This window comes from Cinclus cinclus, unplaced genomic scaffold (genome assembly GCF_963662255.1).
Source record: "Cinclus cinclus unplaced genomic scaffold, bCinCin1.1 SCAFFOLD_32, whole genome shotgun sequence".
In the NCBI taxonomy this organism is placed as follows: Eukaryota; Metazoa; Chordata; class Aves; order Passeriformes; family Cinclidae; genus Cinclus; species Cinclus cinclus.
The window spans coordinates 1,893,113-1,913,609 of record NW_026912098.1 but is presented as its reverse complement, the minus strand read 5'-3'; the positions used below and the strand labels follow the sequence as shown (position 1 = coordinate 1,913,609).

Here is a 20,497-nt window from a genome sequence, read left to right as displayed (position 1 = left end):
ATGTGCTACGTCCGCTATGTGTCCATCTGCAAACCCCTGCACTACGGGACCCTCCTGGGCAGCAGAGCTTGTGCCCACATGGCAGCAGCTGCCTGGGCCAGTGCCTTTCTCTATTCCCTGCTGCACACAGCCAATACATTTTCCCTGCCCCTGTGCCAGGGCAATGCCCTGGGACAGTTCTTCTGTGAAATCCCCCAGATCCTCAAACTCTCCTGCTCACACTCCTACCTCAGGGAATTCGGGCTCATTGCTGTTGGTGTCTGTTTAGCTTTTGGCTGTTTTGTGTTCATTGTTTTCTCCTATGTGCAGATCTTCAGGGCTGTGCTGAGGATCCCCTCTGAGCAGGGAAGGCACAAAGCCTTTTCCACCTGCCTCCCTCACCTGGCCGTGGTCTCTCTGTTCCTCAGCACTGGTTTTTTTGCCTACCTGAAGCCCCCCTCCATCTCCTCCCCATCCCTGGATCTGGCCCTGTCAGTTCTGTACTCGGTGGTGTCTCCAGCCCTGAACCCCCTCATCTACAGCCTGAGGAACCAGGAGCTCAAGGCTGCACTGTGGACACTGATGACTGGAAGGTTTCAGAAACAGTGAGCTTTGCCAATTTCTGTGAGTTGCCATTTTCTCCTAGTCACTTTTAATATAAATAATTTTTGAGAATTCTTTCTTTTCCTTCATTGCCAGAAGTTTTTACCTTTTAGTCTAATAATTTGTGCACAAAATCATGCCCATATATGTGATATATTTTTGTCTCTCCTCCTTTGCTCTGGCCCCAGACTCTGTCCAGGACGGGCTCTGTTCTCTGTAGCTTTAAATTAACTAAAGGATCTCCCAAATTTTTTTTTTTATTGGGGATCTCATTTCTTTGAAGCTTCCTTCTGCTCCCTTCTCTAGAGCTGCAGCAGCAATATCTGTGTGCAGAGGTGGGGGCAGGTCAGGGGTGGCACAGCAGCTCGGCTCCTGATGGCCACACCATTCCTCATCCATTAATATTTTTACAACAAAAAAACCTTACACTACTCTTAAAAAAATACTACATATATATATAGATATATACAAATCATTCCAAAATTACGCAAAATAACATAACAAAACTACAATAAAAAATTGTAAAAAATCAAAACACAAAAACCCCAACAAAAATAATATAAATCATAGTTTAACCATTCCCCATAACTTACCACCCTCTTATCATCTCTTACCAAACTAATAATATTACTAATTTTAAATTATCATTTAAACCATATATTCTTAACAAAATAATTACTATTCTAAAAATCCACCTAAAAACTACCCATTTAATACTCACCCAAACTAAATATAAACCAACACAAACCCCCCAATCTTAACTAAAACTAGAATTCTAGATCATCAAAAATTACAACAGTTCAATAAACAAAATAAAAAATAATAAAACAAAATGCAATCAATATTTATTCACCAACCTAATTAACAACAACAAAAAAGCGCAAAATATACATTTCCCAAAATCTAACTACAAATATAAAACCTAACTACAAACATGAAATATAACTACAACCATCCAATAAAATAAACAAAACATAAAAGTCCTAAAAATTATATAAGAAATATATAAATATACATCAAAACGTGAAAAAAATAAAAAACCTTAATCCTCACAACGACTAGAAAACAAAAAAAACCCCTAACAACACACCACATATACACAAAACACAACAAAAAAGATACAGGACACATAAAATTAAAAAATATATAAATCAAAACTATCAAATAAAAAATGATGAACCATTAATAAAACAAAAGTCCCCAACCACCCAACACTATTTTACTTACTATCACTTATTAAATAAATTATACTAAATCTAATCAAATTTAATTCTATCAATTCCTATAACTCACTTAGAACACAGGCCAGGTGCCATTGCCCACCTGGGCACACTGCTGGCTCATGCCCACCCTGCTGTCCATCACTGCCCCCAGGTCCCTTTCTGCCTGGCCCCTCTCCAGCCACTCTGTCCCCAGCCTGGAGCACTGCAGGGGTTGTTGTGGTCAAGGTGCAGGACCCAGCTCTTGGTCTTGTTAAACCTCACCCTGTTGGATTTGGGCCCTGGATCCAGCCTGTCCAGGTCCCTCTGCAGAGCTCTCCTACCCTCCAGCACATCCACACTCACACCCAGCTTGGTGCCATCTGCACATTTGCTGATGTTGCACTGTGCTCCCTTCTCCACATCATCAATAAAGATGTTAAACAGGACTGGGCCCACACTGATCCCTGCAGGACACCACTGCACACACGCTGCATGTGGCACCATTCCCCACCACTCTCTGGGCCCCGATGTCCATCCAGTTCTTAGCCCAAGGAGGGGTGAACCGCTCCAAGCCACAGGCTTCAGCTTTTCCAGGGAATGCTGTGGGATAGGGTGTCAAAGGCTGAAGTTCAAGTAGACAACATCCACAGCCCTCCCTGTATCCACCAGGCCCTGTCAGAAAACTCCTGGTGGGCAGGAGCTGGGCAGGAGGCAGCCGTGTGCCCTGGCAGCGAGGCAGGGCAGGAGCACCCAGGGCTGTGGGACCAGGACCTCAAGGACGTGGATTATCCAGGGCACTGGGGCCTGGTTTGGGTTGCCCAGGGCAGGAAAGATGTCTGGCAGCTGGAGCAGGGTGAGGGAAGGGCCTCCAAGGTGGGGCTGGAGCCCTTTGGCTGTGAGCAGAGGCTGAGGGAGCTGGGCTTGTCCAGCCCGGAGCAGGGAAGGCTGAGGGGCTCCTCATCCCAGCCTGGCAGTGCCAGCCAGGAGCTGATGGAGAACACAGAGCCAGGATCTTCACCGGGGGGCCTGGGGGGAGACAAAAGACAATGGGTGGAAAGGGGGGAAAGAGGGGAGATCAGACAGGACATGTGGAAAACTCTTGTTCCCATGGGCTCAGACAGGTTCTGAAATGATGCTGTTTCTGTCTTTTGGGATTTCCAGATTCAGACCAAATCCAGCCTTGAACCACTTGGTCTGACCCAGTTTCTGCAGACTTGATAAAATATTTTCCATGTTAATCCCAATTTTGGAATGGGCCAGAGGAGATGTTTATGGGACAAGAGCAGTCCTGGGGATGTTGGAAACCTGCAGCTTGCGAGGTGCGTGACCACATGTCATAAGATGGGGCATTTGAGTACTTGAAGAAACGTCAAAGTTTTCCCACCAGGAGAAAACAGAAATTTCCTGGATGTGTACTGATGGCAAGAACAGAAATCCTGCTGTTTCCCTCTATGCTACTACTATGCTGTCTATTATTTCATGTCCCTCTCCATTTGGGTGTTTCCAAGACTCCTGTTTAAATGGCCATGTCTAAGGATGTCTCTTCACTAGACCAGATGGTTCTATGGCCCTCCCATTTCTCCCAGATTTCCTTCTCCAGTTGCACTCTGATAATTTCTCATCAGTCTTAGTTGTGTTTTCATTTGTAATAGAATCACCCTTTCTAATGTCTTTTTCTAAAACTGTTTCTGAATGGAAATCCCTTGTGCATGGTGGACATATCTGATACTGCTTTTACATTGCACAGAGCTGAGGGAAGAATTCTGATGTTTATTAAATTATAACATTGATACACTTCTTATGTTGGCATATGAAGAGAAGCCTTCCTGTGCCTCTGAGTCTCAGCAGTTCCTGACCCCCAAAGGACACAAACCTGATGAGTTGTGGTGCCCACTGCACTGGTGGCTCTTGCACCTCCCTCCATAGGCACAGCAGAGCTCCCTTGTCCCACAGAGTCCCTGGCAATGCAGGGATGAAGGAAACAGGACAGGCTGTGGGGATCAGGGGCAGGGCACGGCCAGGGATTTGGGGTGGTTGTGAGCCCAGGGCAGGAGCCGGCCCTTGGCCTTGCTGAAGCTCATCCAATTGTCCTGGGCCCATGGCTCCAGCCTGGCCAGATCCCTGTGCAGAGCTTGCTGCCCTGCAGCACAGCCACACTCCCAGCCAGCTTGGGCTCCCCTGGACACTGACTCAGGGTGCCCTCCATGGCCTGGTCCACATCAGCAAGGAACACATTGAACTGCCCTGGCCCCAGTCCTGAGCCCTGGGGACACCCCTGCATGTGGCTCCATTGCCCAGCACTCCTTGGGCTGCACTTGTGTTTGCCATGGAGCTGGGCCTGCCTTGGCTTCTGTTTGCTGACCCCAAATGAACATCCCTCTGTGTCTGGGGCAGCTCCTTCTCCAAGGAAAGCAGCTGGGACTTGGTGCCAAGGAGCTGAAAGCTGCAGGCACAGCCTGGACTGGAGGAAGCTCAGATTTGCACTGGGCTGCTGTGAGTGCCAGGGCTTGGATGAGGGAAATGATGGGGTGAGGGTAGGGACAGAGTGTGATTGATTGTCAGCCATAAAGGGTCTTGATTTTCATATCTGTTAGAGTGCATGAGGTGGTGCTGGGGATCAATATCAGCTGGAGATTGGTGATATCAATCTATAAACAGGAAAAGAAAGAATGGGAAAAAAAGTCTTATCGATCATTATTTTTAAATGACATATATTACAAATTGAGTGACATCTTAGCCTAGTCCTGCCTTATGGTCAGGTTTCCAGCAGTAGCTTTGTTTAAGGATGCCTGAACCCCAAATTGCCTTTGCTCACAAGTTCCTTAGAATGGCAAATTATGTCTACTATAAAATGAATTATATATTTTGAATGGAGTCCAGATAAACAGACAAGAGAGTTTAAATCAACTACTTAGTGCACAGGATAAACAAAGAAGTACAGGCAAATACAAACCCAGTGCACAATAAAGTTACCTATATTACAGCCAGTGAAGAAATAGCAGAGATCAGGAGTCAATGTAACTTACCACTGAACTGATGAGGGAGTGCACATGGAGCCCTTTCACTCAGCTTCCAGAAAAGGAACCACAAAGATTCATCCAAACTTGGGAGTGAAGCCCTGCCAGTTTCCAGGGACTATGCAGAAGAGTTTTGTATGGTGAAAATTTTGTTCTTATTTTATAGTTTTTTGAAGTGAAGTCTGTGTCACTCAGAAATTCAAGGAGTATCTCTCTCCCTTCATTCTGCTCTCAAGGCAAGATGTTCATGTTCAGCTGGGAATTCCACCTCCCTGATGTGGAAGAGTTTTGGGCCAGTGAGGTCACAGAGAGCTTGCTTTGCAGTGTTGGGATAAATTGGGCTATTTTAGTGCTAGTAAAGGCATGCTGACCTTGGACTGAGAATAAGAGATAAACAGGTGGCGAGAGTGAGAAAGCAAGCCAGGATGTGCTAATCACAAGAGCAAGAAAGTAGAACATAAGCATAAAATGCTGTAACCAATTAGTAGGGTAGTCGTGGCCCATGAACAGTTATTTGTAGCCAATAAATATTAGAATTAGGCGCATGAGCGCATGCACGTATGTCAGAACTTTATAAAAGACAACAGCTTGTATAATAAAGTGGAGCATTCACCATAACTCTATGAGTGTTACGTGTCTGACTCTGGGCACTCCTCATAACAAGTGGTGCCTGAACAGGGACCTTCGATTCAACCCACCGTGGGAGGTAAGTGAGCGGGCAAGCTCCGAGAAACAGCACTTGGAGGGCAAATGACCACTGTACGCAGGCATACGCAGTGCTCTGTGCCTGGGCTGACCCTATAGAGGAGAGCTCGCTGTCCCGATTCATTAATTACATTCTTCCCTCGCCAAATTCCTCCGTAAGTAGGGGCAACCAAACAGGGACGCAGCGTGGTGGGACGCGGTTTTTGCTATCAATGCGTAGGTGTTGATGCGAACTGGCTAATCTTGCCACGGCGTGTGGTGAGGCAAAGTGGAAAAAGGAGCGAGGGACCGTCCCTAGAGGAGGTAGGAAGAATCGAGCGCTCTCTTCCCAGTCCTGATTAAAGACAAGCATGGAAAGTGAATGTGCTGCCGCGGTGAAGCTACTGCTTAGTGTACTCACTAAGCGAGGGGAATCAGTAGCAGAGAAGACCCTCACCAAATTATTGAAGTGGGCACAAGAACACGGGTTTCTCGCTAGCCCACCGCTTGTGTTTCAAGCAAAGGCTTGGCGTGCTCTCGGTGATCACATGAGGGACATGACGATCACGAGCAAGGATAGAGAAATTAAAGACTTCCCTACCACCTGGTGCACGGTTATTAACACCTTAAATGAAATGAAAGCGGAGGTAAAGATAGTTGTTGCCGCTGTTGAGGGTCCTGCCCCACCGGGGGGAGCGGTGAAACCCCGATTGCTGGTTAAAGGGCTCGGACATTTAAACGCCTTTTTGGGACAACATGGGTAAGCGCCAAATTAAAGATCTATCGGCCCTTCAATGCCTGTCTGTATCTGATATGCTTAAACAAATGACGGAGGGGAACGCTTCTGCGGTACCATCTGTCCCACCGTTCGCGGCGCCGCCCCCGGCGAGCTGAGCGTTGGCGGCTCCCGCAGCAGCGCTGAGCGCCACATCCGCACCATCTACCCCACGGCTCCCGGAGCCGTCCGAGCTCCGTCGCCTCAGTGCCCGCCGCCGCCGTCTTGGCCCTGGCCTGCCCCCGGCCCCACCATCATCCGCAATTTCCTCCTTAAGTTCACAAAAGGGAACATGTACCGACAAAAAGAAAAAAAAAAGGGGGCAGAGAGCAAAAAGTGTGCAGAGAAGCGCGACGGGTCCCCGCACAAGGACAAAAGTGGCCGGCCCAACACTATCCAACAGCTTCAACTCCCCAACTCCCTGCCACAATAGACAGTTTGGGAATCGTCTTGGCAGCAGCAGCAGCAGACATGACTCTGTTAGACTCCCGGGTAGTAAAAATCCCAACAGGAGTGACTGGACCTATTTATCATGAAGCCAGCACTTTAGGTGCTTTGCCATTAGGGTGATCTTCAACTAGTATGGCAGAACTTATTGTGTTGCCCAGGGTCATAGATGCTGATTATACTGGTGAAATCCAAATTATGGCATAAGCAATACAACCACCGATTACAATTAAAAAAGGAACATGAATTGCACAGCTGCTGGTGTATCATAAAGAACCTTTAGAAAATGATATTTTTCGCAGGTGCCTGCCATGACAGGATCAAGGATTTGGTTCCATGGGTGGAGCAATTGCCACTGTCTGAAGAGCGGCTCCAAATTGCACATGAATCAGTACAAGAACAGTTAAAAGTGGGCCATATTAAGCCATCTACCAGCCCCTGGAACACACCAATATTTGTAATTCCAAAGAAATCTGGAAAGTTGCAACTTTTATATGACCTATGAAAAGTCAACAACCAAACGTGGGCTATGAGGGGACCATTTCTCCAACCAGAAATGCCTTTGGCGACTATGTTACCAGAAGGTTGGCACATCATAGTTATTGACCTTAAACACTGTTTTATCACCATTCCATTACAACCTCAAGACACAATGGCATCATCATAAAATTATTGGCTCTCGAGATGATTCCCTACAAACCTTGGAACTGAAAGCTGTCCTTTGGGCATGGGGATAATGGAGACATCAGAACTTAAATATAGTGTCAGATTCCCTATATGTAGTAGGAATCGTTCAAAGAATAGAAGATGCAGTGTTACAGCTGCCCAAACGCAAAATCTTGGGGAGACTATTTTTGCAGCTACAAAAGACTATTAATGAACGATCCACCCCCTGCTGCATTCTTCACATCAGAAGCCATCAAACAACCTTGGGACTTGGGAAGGGGATGATAGAGCAGATCAGTTAGTCTCAATTGTGCACAAAGGCCCCATTGATTCTTTTGCCGCAGCAAAACAAAGTCATAGCATGTTTCACCAGTTGGAAAAAATGTTAAAGAGACATCTTCAACTGTCGTGGGCAGATGCCCAGGGGATAGTAAAATCGTGTGATCAGTGCAGTCATCATATGGGATCACTGGGGCTAGGAGTTAATCCCAGAGGTCTCCAAGCCTGTGAGCTATGGCAAATGGATGTTGCACATGTTTCTGAGTTTGGCAGGCAAAAATCCATGCATGTGACAGTGGATACCTTTTCTCACATGATTTGGGCCACACTCCCCCAGGCAGGGGAGCGTGCAATGAAATTATACAACATTCTTCTGTGAAATCCCTCAGATCCTCAAACTCTCCTGCTCACATTCCTACCTCAGGGAACTTGGGCTTCTTGCTCTTTCTGTCTGTTTAGGTTTTGGCTGTTTTGTGTTCATTGTTTTCTCCTATGTGCAGATCCTCAGGGCTGTGCTGAGGATCCCCTCTGAGCAGGGAAAGCACAAAGCCTTTTCCACCTGCCTCCCTCACCTGGCCGTGGTCTCCTTGTCCCTCAGCACTGGTATATTTGCCTACCTGAAACCTCCATCTATCTCATCCCCATCTCTGGATCTATTCCTGTCAGTTCTGTACTTGGTGGTGCCTCCAGCCCTGAACCCTCTCATCTGCAACCTGAGGAACCAGGAGCTCAAGGATGGTCTGAGAAAAATCCTCATTCATGCTTTTCAGAAGTAATAAACTCTCATACTCTTTATAGCTCTTATGATGTTTCTCACTAATGCCCACTCTGTGTTCTTTTTCTTCTTGCACAGCTAATGTATTTTTGTCTGTTTGTTTACAGGAAAACTTTTCTCTGTACAAGTTTCACCTCAGTATTTGCCTTTGTAGACTGAATTTCAGACTATATAAACCCAGAGCTCTACTACATGCGTGGTTTCACAAAATAAAGAACTCTGTATTGCCATTGTAATAAAAACAACATAAGAATTGTTCATTAAAATAAAAGGACTACCAGGAGTTCAATAAAATAACAGAAAATAGAACCGGATCTGAGAGGGCACAAGTCATGCACCCGTAGCCCACAAGAATGTCTTGATAAGATTAGTTTTAGCTCAGCTAGTTAACCATACTTAAGTATCCATTGTTCAATGTCTAAAAAGGATCTACTGATAAGACAGAGGTTCACAGGTCAAGATACGGCTGCAAGGAAGAGGAGTCTTCTTCATTCCAACGACCACCGGAGGGCAAAGTACGACCCCTATCAACAGGCAGTGCCAGCGCAGACACGATTGCAAAAGGGACACGTACACCAGAAACAAGGGGTATAAAACCCAAAGGACTGAGAGAGGAAAGTGCGCGCCGTTGGTGGAGCGCAAACTCCCGGCCGCTCAGCACTGCTTTTGCTTGTTACCGCTTCCTTAATAGATTCCACTGGTTGATGTACAATTGGCTCTGAGTCAGAGTGTGTGACAAACATTTATGACAAATTTGGTGCCGTGACTTGGATAAGGGCAACCCGGTGGGAGACCTCCACCAGGGAGGTGCCCCGCTTTTAGCGGCCTTGGTGCTGCGTCCACCCTCCTGGACCCTTACCGACGAACCCTAAATTGGTAACAAGCAAAGGAAAACCGGTAACCCCATAATCTTTGTGCACGAAGCCCCGGGCGAAGACGCAGGAAGGGTAAGTATATTTGGGGATCCGCTCGGTTGGGGTTGGGTATCCCAGGACACAGCAAATGAGACGCCCAATGTGGGTGAAGTGAGTGCGGACCCCTGAGTAGTGCGGTTCCCAAATCCCGCGAGGGACTGGGCCATAAAAAGAGGAAAACGTGTGTGTGAGTGTTTGTTGGTGTTCTGGAAGATGGGACAGAGGAAAAGCAAGCCCTCTGATCCCATGGGTAAGGGGACCCCAGTAAAGCTCCCCCAGATACCCCCTGACAGTCCGTTAGGGATGATGATTAAATATTGGAATGATTATCCTTCTAGGAAAGGGAAGGATAAGGTCAAAATGATACATTATTTTATGGAGGTGTGGGGAGGGAAACAGATCCGTGGAGATAATCTGTTTTGGCCAGTATTCGGAAGTTCCGAAGATTGGATTTGCCAGGCATTAAATATTTTTGTAAACTCTAAAGAACCTTTTTGCCTGGAAGAAAGTGAATATGCTGCTCTTTGGGTAGTCGGAGAAACTAGGACTAGATTGTTTGCCCTAAACACCTGGGGAGGGAAAAAGAAATCTAAACGATCTGAGGAGGTCCCAACTGCTCCCCCCCCGCCATACATATCTCCTCCTCTCCCAGTTCCCCCACCTCCCCAGGCACAAGTCCTAGAGTCAGATCATGAAGAAGAATCCGGGGAACGAAAATTGGGGAACTGCGAGTTAAGATCCGAAGATAACCGAAGGATCACTCGCAGCCAGTCTAGGAGGGATAGAGAAGGTCCAACCCTGTATCCATTAAGAGAAATGGGCCTGGGGATGATCCCTAAACCAAATGCTGGACAACAGGGGCAGCCTGCCCAAATACCGGGCATAGCCTATGTAAAAGTGTCCCTTAATTCTGGAGATGTTAGAGAATTCAAGAAGGAGATGGGACATTTGCTAGAAAACCTCCTTGGAATGGTGGAAAGGGTTGATAAATTTCTGAGTCCCAATATATATACATGGGATGAAATGCAGTCTATCATAGGAATTTTGTTCTTTTCTGAGGAAAGGAGAATGATCACTACAGCAGGAATGAGGGTGTGGGACAGGGACCACCAGGCAGGTCTCCAAGCTGATGTGAAGTGGCCATTGCAATGCCCCAACTGGGATAAGCAAAATCCACAGCACCGAGCCCATATGGCAGACTTAAGAACTATCCTAATCCAAGGAATCCGGGAATCTGTCTCTTGGGGACAAAATGTAAATAAAGTCTTCTGTGAAAACCAAAAGAAAGATGAGGACCCTACTGATGGATAGAGAGGCTCCGGAAGTAATTTCAACTATGTTCTGGGGTGGACCCCAATACTCCAGAAGGTCAAGTGTTATTAAAAACCCAATTTGTAGCAAAATCTTGGCCTGACATCAGGAAAAAGTTAGAGAAAATTGAGGATTGGCATGATCGTGGTTTAGACTAATTGTTGCGGGAAGCGCAGAAGGTGTATGTCCGGAGAGACGAAGAAGGACACAGGAAGCAGGCTAGAGTAATGATGGCAGTAGTACGTGAGGGGCAACGGGTAACAGCTAGTCGATTCTCCTCGAAGGGGGGCCCTCCTAGAACCAGAAATGTGCCTAGATAAAAGAAGGGTACCCAGGGGACTTGTTATTATTGTGGAAATAGAGGACATTTTTGGAGAGATTGTCGGAAAAGGATTGCAGATGAGAAAGAATTTAAGGAAGATTAGGGGGGTCAGGGGCTCTATTTGCTGGGGACTTGAGAAAGATCAGAGCCCCTGGTAAAGCTGAAAGTAGGTCCCCAGCAACAGGAAATTGAGTTTTTAATTGACACTGGAGCGGAAAGGTCCACAGTACAAAGCCTCCCTTTAGGATGTAAAATACCAAAAGAAAGAATCCAAGTTGTGGGGACAAAGGGAGAACCTTTTAGTGTACCTGTGATTAAAGATGTAGCTTTTGAAAGCAGCTCAAAATTGGGTTTAGGAACCCTCCTGTTGGTACCTGAAGCTGATTACAATCTTTTGGGAAGAGATCTTATGGTAGAATTAGGAATTGAAATTAGTATAGAAAATAAATGATTAACAGTAAAATTATGTCCATTGAGAGTAGAGGATGAACAGAAAATAAACCCAGAAGTTTGGTATACCCCCGACACTGTGAGTCGATTGGAGATAGAACCGTTTGAAGTGACATTGAAAGACCCTGACATTCCAGTAAAGATTAAGCAATATCCAATTTCAGATGAAGGGAGAATGGGGATAAAACCCGAAGTTGAAAGACTTCTAAGACAAGGATTGTTGGAACCCTGCATGTCCCCTTTTAATACACCCATTCTCCCTGTTAAGAAACCTGATGGGAAATACCGGTTAGTACATGATTTACGGGAAATTAATAAAAGAACCGTGGAACGATTTCCCGTAGTAACAAACCCTTACACCCTGTTGAGCCAATTAGGACCTGATAATCAATGGTATAGTGTAATAGATTTAAAAGATGCTTTTTGGGCGTGCCCCTTGAAAGAGAATTGTAGGGATTATTTTGCATTTGAGTGGGAAGACCCAGATACTCATAGAAAACAGCAGCTTCGCTGGACAGTTCTTCCTCAAGGATTTACCGAGTCCCCCAATTTGTTCGGCCAAGCACTTGAACAATTACTAAGTGATTATAAGTTAGGAGAAGGGGCCGTGTTGATTCAATATGTGGATGACTTGTTGATTGCTGGCAAAGAGGAATGGGTGGTAAGGCAAGAGAGCATAAAGCTGTTGAACTTCCTTAGTTTAAAAGGACTGAAGGTATCAAAATCTAAACTCCAATTTGTAGAAGAAGAAGTAAAATACCTGGGATACAGGCTGAAGCAAGGAATGAAAAAGATAGATCCGGATAGGATAAAAGGGATCTTATCTATGCCAAGGCCACAAACAAAACGAGAGGTGAGGCAATTACTGGGATTATTTGGATATTGTAGACAATGGATTGAGGGGTTTAGTGGGAAAGTAAAATTTTTATATGAAAAATTAACCAAGACTGGTTTACTTAAGTGGAATCAGTTAGATGAAGACAAATTACAAATTCTCAAGACAGAGTTGGTAAATGCACCTGTATTAAGCCTCCCGGATTTAAAGAGGCCTTTTTATTTCTTTGTAAACACAACGGAAGGAACAGCATATGGGGTGTTAGCCCAGGATTGGGCTGGTAGTAAAAAGCCTGTGGCCTACTTATCTAAATTACTAGATCCCGTATCAAGGGGTTGGCCAACGTGTTTGCAGTCAATAGTGGCTGCTGCTCTGTTAGTAGAAGAAGCTGTAAAAATCACTTTCGGGGGAGAGTTGCATGTTTTGTCCCCTCACAACATAAGGGGGGTCCTCCAACAGAAAGCAGACAAATGGATAACTGATGCTCGGCTTTTAAAATATGAAGGGATCCTTATATCTTCTCCCAAATTGAGCTTAGAGACTACCTCTCTCCAAAATCCCGCCCAATTTTTATATGGGGAACCGAGTGAAAACTTAAACCATGATTGTTTAAGGGTAATAGAAGAACAAACAAAAATCAGACCAGACCTAGAAGAGGAAGAATTAGAATATGGGGAAAAACTGTTTGTGGATGGGTCTTCCCGAGTAGTTGAAGGAAGGAGAAAATCTGGTTATGCAGTAATTAATGGAAAGACCCTAGAGGTAATAGAATCAGGACCACTAAATTCTGTGTGGTCAGCGCAGGCTTGTGAATTGTATGCTGTATGGCGAGCACTGAAATTATTGAGGGGAAAAGCAGGAACAATCTCAAAAACTCAAAATATGCTTATGGGGTGGTGCATACCTTTGGAAAAATTTGGGAAGAGAGAGGTTTAATTAATTCCCAGGGAAAAAGATTAATTCATGAAGATTTAGTAAGGAAGGTTTTACAGGCTCTAAGGTGGCCCACTGAAATAGCTGTGGTCCATGTAAAAGGGCACCAGACTGCAGTAAACAATCGAGTGAGGGGAAATAACCTAGCAGATCACAAAGCAAAGGCCGCAGCCCACACAGTATTAAAAGAAAAGGCTGCAGGAGTTAAGAGAAATTGCTCCTTTTGTGAAAAAGATTTAAACAAATTACCTTGTATGCTTTGCTGGGAAGATTCCAAAATAGATAAGATAGAATGTGTCTGTTTGAACCCCACTAAGACGCATTGTTATTATCATGGGCCAATTCAAATACTCACATTCACTGAGAGAGAACAACAGAAATTGAATGAAATGGGGGTAGTGAAGAAAGGAAATAAACGAGAATTGCCAGACGGTCGCGAAGTTCTTCCAAAACCGGTAGCCCGAAGAATTTTGTAAGCCATCCACTCCAAAACTCACTGGGGTACACAAGCCTTGATAGATCATTTTGCTATTAAATATGTCTGTATTGGGATGTATAACTTAGCCAAACAGGTCACACAACGATGTTTAACCTGTCAAAAGGTGAATAAGAAGCAGTGGAGACAACGGGAAGCTGGGGGAAGGGATTTAGCGTACAGACCTTTTTCACACATTCAAATTGACTTTACTGATTTGCCTAAGGTAGGGAGATACAAACATTTGTTAGTGATAATTGACCATTTAACCCATTTTGTAGAAGCTTTTCCTACCTCTAGAGCAACTACACAAGCAGTGGTGAAAATTTTGCTAGAAGATATCATCCCTCGATATGGGTTAATAGAGGTGATAGATTCGGACAGCGGGGGCACATTTTACATCTAAAATCGCTAAAGAAATTGTTTCAGCCCTGGGGACAAAATGGAAGTATCACACTCCTTGGCACCCACAGAGTTCGGGGAAAGTAGAAAGAATAAATAGAGAAGTAAAGAAACAACTAACCAAGCTGATGTATGAAACACAATTATCTTAGGTAAAATGTTTACCTTTAGCTTTGCTAAATATACGCACTCAACCCCGGACTGATGTAGGGATTTCCCCCTTTGAAATGCTTTACGGAATGCCGTATAGTATGGATGCCCCAGCGGATCATCCCGAGATAAGTAATCAACAAATTAATCATTACATAATACAGCTGACACAAGCTCGTGATAAACTCAGGAAAGCTGGATTATTGGTACAAAGACCTCCTCTTGACTTAACGATTCACAATATAAAAGTGGGTGATAAGGTTTTGGTTAAAACATGGAAAGAAAATACGTTAACTCCAACTTGGGAAGGTCCCTATGTTGTATTACTCACCACAGAAACTGCCATCAGAACCGCGGAAAAAGGCTGGACTCATGCAAGCAGGATAAAAAGACCTATACACCCCTCCTCCGAGGAACCCTGGAAAGTAACCAGCGCTCCAGGAGACCTTAGAGTCACCCTAAAACAGACTTAAATGAACACTGTGAAGGTAGTTCGGGTACAATGAGACAGCGAAATTAAGTGTAACTACTTGATAACTGGATATTTCAAGACATATTGCTCGAATAAGGATTGTGGTTGTTATCCATTTGTATGTTTTGTTTGTAAAATTTGCCAAGAACGGTGGTGGGTCCATTGTTAGAGAGGAAGTCCACCTAGCAGTGTTTGTAAGAATTGCTATCAACTAGAACGGGAGCTTACTAAAAAGATTTTATGTGAAGGGGAAGGGTATTCACAAGGGGGGGCAAGGTCAGAAAATTATTGCTTCCATCCTAATGAACCAGTTCCTTTCATAGCTAAAATCATTAAGGGAAATTGTAGAAAAGCAGTACCTGGGGTCTGGTGTTCTTCACCGCAAGTGACGGATAAGAACTGGGAATCCTACAAAAAGAGGCAACAAAAACGATGTGGCCCTCCTGAAGAATATCCTTGCTGCCGAGAAGATGGTTCCCCTCGCGGCTCGAAGCAACCGAGTCGGCGAGCGAGGCAGAGGGATAAGAAAAGATGGAGGAAAGAACCCACAGACTGGAACAATTCAGAAATGTTCCGAGAACTGCCTCAAGGATTTTAAATCCCAGAAATCACTCCTAGACCCAGAGGGGGGGTGCAAAAAAAATAAAAATTTCACATTAAAACACAAAGGAATTGAAAATAAAAATCCACCAGGACCACACCCTTCTTGGCAGGTTATGGGAATTTTAGCTGTAATATATATACAAATCAGCCAAGTAGATGCTTATGCGAACAAGCATCAACCTTTCAAATGGTCTTTGATACAAATAGAAGACTCGATAGTTATAAACTCAACAATTACAACTGCAGCCCCAAGCTTCCAAACACATTTGAGCTCAATTATTCGAGCAGGGACTGATAACACATACAAAAGACAAGTACAATCTAAGGCCTTTTCTATGTGCCCAAGCTCAAATCCAGGACAGGGTTATTGCAATTGGCCTGGACATTACTATTGTGCATATTGGGGATGCGAAACTATTGCCTCTGATTGGGAACCGGGGGCAGGCCAAGACAGATACCTTAGAGTCAGGTGAGGACCACCTGGATGTCAAATACCCAAACATGGATATGATGGCACAGTGCAAGGGAGAAATCAAAATACCTGTTGGATGATTTACCTTAAAATAACCAATCCACAGGATCCAGGGTGGAATATTGGGAAAATCTGGTGAATTCGATTTTGGGAACCTGGCACAGACCTAGGAAGATTAATACTAATAAAGAAAGAAATAGCCCCAAAAGACCTAGTGGGTGTCAGTCCTAACCCAGTGGTAAAAGAGACCCCAAAATTATATACCATCCAGAGGAATATGTATATCAAGCCCAAAATACCCCAGAACATCATTTTCAAAAAAGACAGCCCTTTACAGCCCTTACTGTGGCCACACTTATGTTGGTGGGCACTGCGGGAGCTGGTACAGGAATAGCTTCCCTAGTGAGACAAACAACAGAGTTTAATACATTAAGGATAGCAGTAGATGAAGATTTAGCTAGAATAGAAGAATCAAACACAGCCTTAGAAAAATCTGTTCAATCTTTATCTAAGGTAGTATTACAAAACTGAAGGGGGCTAGATCTAATCTTCCTTCAGCAAGGAGGATTGTGCGCGGCACTTAAAGAAGAATGTTGCATTTATGCAGATCATACCGGGCTTGTTAGAGATACAATGGCTAAACTGAGAGAAAGGCTAGAGCAAAGAAAGCGAGAAAGAGAAGCTCAACAGTCCTGGTATGAAACTTGGTTCAACAGTTCTCCCTGGCTTACTACTCTGCTATCTACAATTGCAGGTCCTTTGTTATTTTTGGTGATCGGATTAACTTTCGGACCTTGCATCTTTAATAAAGTCATAGAAATTGTAAAAGGGCGATTAGAAGCTGCTCACCTGATGTTAATTAAAGCTAAATACAAGTACATCTTAAATGATGAGGAGGTGGAAAAAGAGCTTGCATTGAGCTATCAGGAATTAAAAAGATTTAATGAACAAATTATGAAAGAAGAAAAGGAGGGATTGTAATAAAAACAACATAAAAATTGTTCATTAAAATAGAAGGACTACCAAGAGTTCAATAAAATAACAAAGAATAGAACCAGATCTGAGAGGGCACAAGTCATGCACCCGTAGTCCACAAGAATGTCTTGATTAGTTTGAGCTAAGTTAATTAACCATACTTAAGTATCCATTGTTCAACGTGTAAAAAGGATCTACTGATAAGGCAGAGGTTCTGCCGGGAAGAGGAGTCTTCTTCATTCCAACGACCACCGGAGGGCAAAGTACGACCCCTATCAACAGGCAGTGCCAGCACAGACATGATTGCAAAAGGGACACGTACACCAGAAACAAGGGGTATAAAACCCAAAGGACTGAGAGAGGAAAGTGCGCGCCGTTGGTGGAGCGCTAACTCCCGGCCGCCCAGCGCTGCTTTTGCTTGTTACCGCTTCCTTAATAGATTCCCCTTGTTGATGTTCAATTGGCTCTGAGTCAGTGTGTGTGACAAACACTTATAACACAGGGAATCCGCAGCCGCTTTTGGGGGCTTCTGAGTGGATGGTGAGGGGGCAGTTTGGGATCCTGGAGAGTGTGGGGGACGCTTATGGGACATGAGGGAAGGGGGGCAGATAGCGGAGTTCTGTGGAGCGCGGGGCATGATGGACGTTGTAGTCCCAGCTCCAATGGGGCTCTATCGGGCCGCGGTGCATGATGGGAGTTATAGGCCATAAGGAAAGATGGCGCCGTCACCAGGCCCCGCCCCCAGTCCCCGATCCCCGGCGCTGATTGGCTGTGGGCAGTGATGGGCGGGGGCGGGAGCAGCCCATTGAACCCCTCCAGTCCCTCCCAGTACAGCCCAGTTCATCCCTAGCACAGTTCAATACAACCCCAGCGCCTCCAGGCCCTCCCAATACACCTGAGTTCATTCCTACTCTCTCCCAGTTCTCCCCAGTGTCAGCCCCAGTACACCCCAGTGTCCTCCGTCATCCCCACGCTGTTCAGAGTGTCTCCAGTTTGTCCCCATATACCCCATTATCACTCAAAGTATTCAAACTTTGCTCCAGTATTGCCCAGTGTTAGTCCCAGTGTGTCCCGGTATGTCCCAGTGTGTCTCTGTAAGCCCCCAGTCCATCCCAGTCCACCCAGTTTCCCCCTCAGCATTCCCAGTGTTCCCCAGTATGTCCCAGTCCTCCCAAGGGTTTCCAAGGAATATTGAACTTCTCACAGTTGCCGTGGCACCCAAACCCAGCAGTGGGGTCAGTGCAGTGTCCATGGCCACAGCCCCTGGCAGTGCCCAGTGCAGGTTGGGATGATGATCCACCCTCACAGCTGGCCCAGGGCAGCTCTGCAGTGGCTTTGGTGGCACCTTGGGCTGGCACACACCTGAGGAGGGTCTGTTTGCAGTGGGGGAAATCAGAAGGTTGCTTCAAGAAAAAAGGAAAACCCCTTTGCCAGACCTCCTGAGGAGTGACCCTGGATCAGTATCGGTCACTGAATGCTGCAATCACCTCTGCTCTCTAGAGAACAGTAATAAAAAGGACACCATTTAAAATAGGAATGTGGTTACATTTCTTAGAAGTTCTTCTTGAAATATTTGTCCATAACTGAAGTTGAAACTTTGCTCATCAACTGCACCAGACCAGAGGGAAATCAAGGCAGAGCTGGGGTTTGTTAGGAAACCTCTCAAGAACTCCGAGTCAGAATCAAAGTCCAAAGTTACTTTTACTTTTAATGGTTCCCACAGAGGGACACAACTGAGAAAGTGTGCCCAGTTTGCAGTCAGAGCAGGAAATTGGAGGCAGAGATGACAGGAGGGGACAAAGAGAAGCCAAGTCTTGGTGGCCTGGGGCACAGCAGGGTCTGTGCCACCAAGGGCTGTGAGCAGACACCTTGTCCTGAGCCCCTGGGGCCTCCTGGCACAGCCCCAGCAAGGCTGGGCACTGTCAGCCCTTGTCCTGCCCTCAGCATCCCCCCACATGCCAGTGGCCTCAGGGATCTGCTGGGTCCAGTCCCTGAGGAGCCTTGGTCAGGAATGGCCCTGGGGGCTCCTTCATGCTCCCAGGGACTGCAGGTTTTTCCATGGACTTTGGGGTTTTGCTTTTGCCTTGGAGTCTCTGAGAACTTTGTGCAATCATGGCCTCCCATTCTCTGGTTTAATTAGTCTCTTGAGAGCCTTTGTCAGTAACAACACTCAGTGGGGCTCATGGGATCTTTAAGGTACTTCAATTTTTGAGGTGCTTTCCTTTGTCCTTTCATCTCTCAGTCTCTGAGATGTTTTTGGACATTCATATCCCCCAATTCTCTCCTCGAAGGAGTCAAAGAGAATCCTGTGCTAGGGATGGACCTCAGTGGAACCCATTAATGCTTTGAGACACTTTGGGTTTTTCTTCTGACTCTCACTCTTTGAAAGATAACTGCAGTCTCCTGTCAGGCCCTGAGGTTCACGGGCTCAGCACCAAATGCACCACGGGGCTCATTGGGATCAAAGAACTCCTGACAAACCACGGCTCTGCCTTGATTTCCCTCTGGTCTGGTGCAGTTCATCAAGAAGGTTTTCAAATCCACTTAGGGAGAAATATTTCAAAGGTTTTCTAAGAAATATCCATTCCTATTTTGAATGAATGGTTTTTAATACTGGTCTGTTTAGAGCTGAGTTGACTGCAGCTCTCTGTGACTCCTGTTGATCCAGGGTCTCTCCTCAGGAGCTCTGGCCTGCTCAGAGGAGCTGTGACTTGAAGTCTGACCCAGTGTGGACAACCTTGCTCCATATTCCCCAACTCCATCCTGTCTGTCCTCCCTCATCTGCGACCTGCTTTGCCTGGAGAACTGGCTGCACTCAGACAGAGACAGGATTTTCCTTTCCTTTTTTTAGAAGAATCTAGAATTCCTAACTTTCAGCATTAAAAACAGGGTCACTCCTCAGGTGTGTGCCAGCCCAAGGTGCCACCAAGGAGGTTCCCCCTTCCCCAAGGCAGAAACCTGGAAAGAATGTTTGAGACCTTTGAACTCCTTGTTTCCCTGAGGCCTTGCAGTGTCACAAAGGCCCCTTGGTTGCATGAGGTTCAGTGGTGTCACTATGGTCTCTCTCCCTGGTTCCATGAAGTTCATTGGTGTCACCATGGTCTCTCTCCCTGGTTCCAGTAGGTTCATTGGTGTCACCATGGTCTCTCTCCTTGGCTCCAGGAGCCATCACAATGTCACAACGGCCCCCTGGTTCCATGAGGTTCCTGCAGCAGGACTTCCCCTGTGGCACAGCAGAGCTCATCTGTTCTGTCCATCAGCTGGGCCATCACTCAGGGCATCTTCCCCCTCTCGGCAATTGCTGAGATAACCCAGGCTGGACATCTGTCCTGTGCTGAGTTATCTCTGGTGCCAGGGAGGTGGAATTCCCAGCTGACCATGAACATCCTGCCTTGAGAGCAGAATGAAGGGAGATAAGCCTTGAATTTCTGAGTGACACACACTTCACTGTACAAACTATAAAATATACACAAAACTTTCACCATACAAAACTCTTCTGCATAGTCCCTGGAAACAGGTAGGGCTTCACTCCCAAGTCTGAATGATGAATCTTCCTGGTTCCTTTTCTGGAAGCTGAGTGAAAGGGCTCCATGTGCACTCCCTCATCAGTTCAGTGGTAAGTTACATTGACTCCTGATCTCTGCTATTTCTTCACTACCTGTAATACAGGTAACTTTACTGTGCACAGGGTTTGTATCTACCTGTACTTCTTTGGTTTTCTGTGCAGTAAGTAGTCCTTTTAAAGTCTCTTGTCTG

At 45.7% G+C, this 20,497-nt stretch overlaps 1 protein-coding gene across 1 annotated transcript; it reads left to right on the top strand.

Moving 5' to 3' along the window:
* On the top strand, positions 1-561 carry LOC134057390 (olfactory receptor 14J1-like; the record flags this gene model as incomplete). The annotated part of the gene is made up of 1 exon (XM_062514378.1): positions 1-561. A coding segment is annotated over exon 1 (561 nt), but the record flags the coding sequence as incomplete, so codon positions are not given.
* Positions 562-20,497: the final 19,936 nt, after the last annotated feature.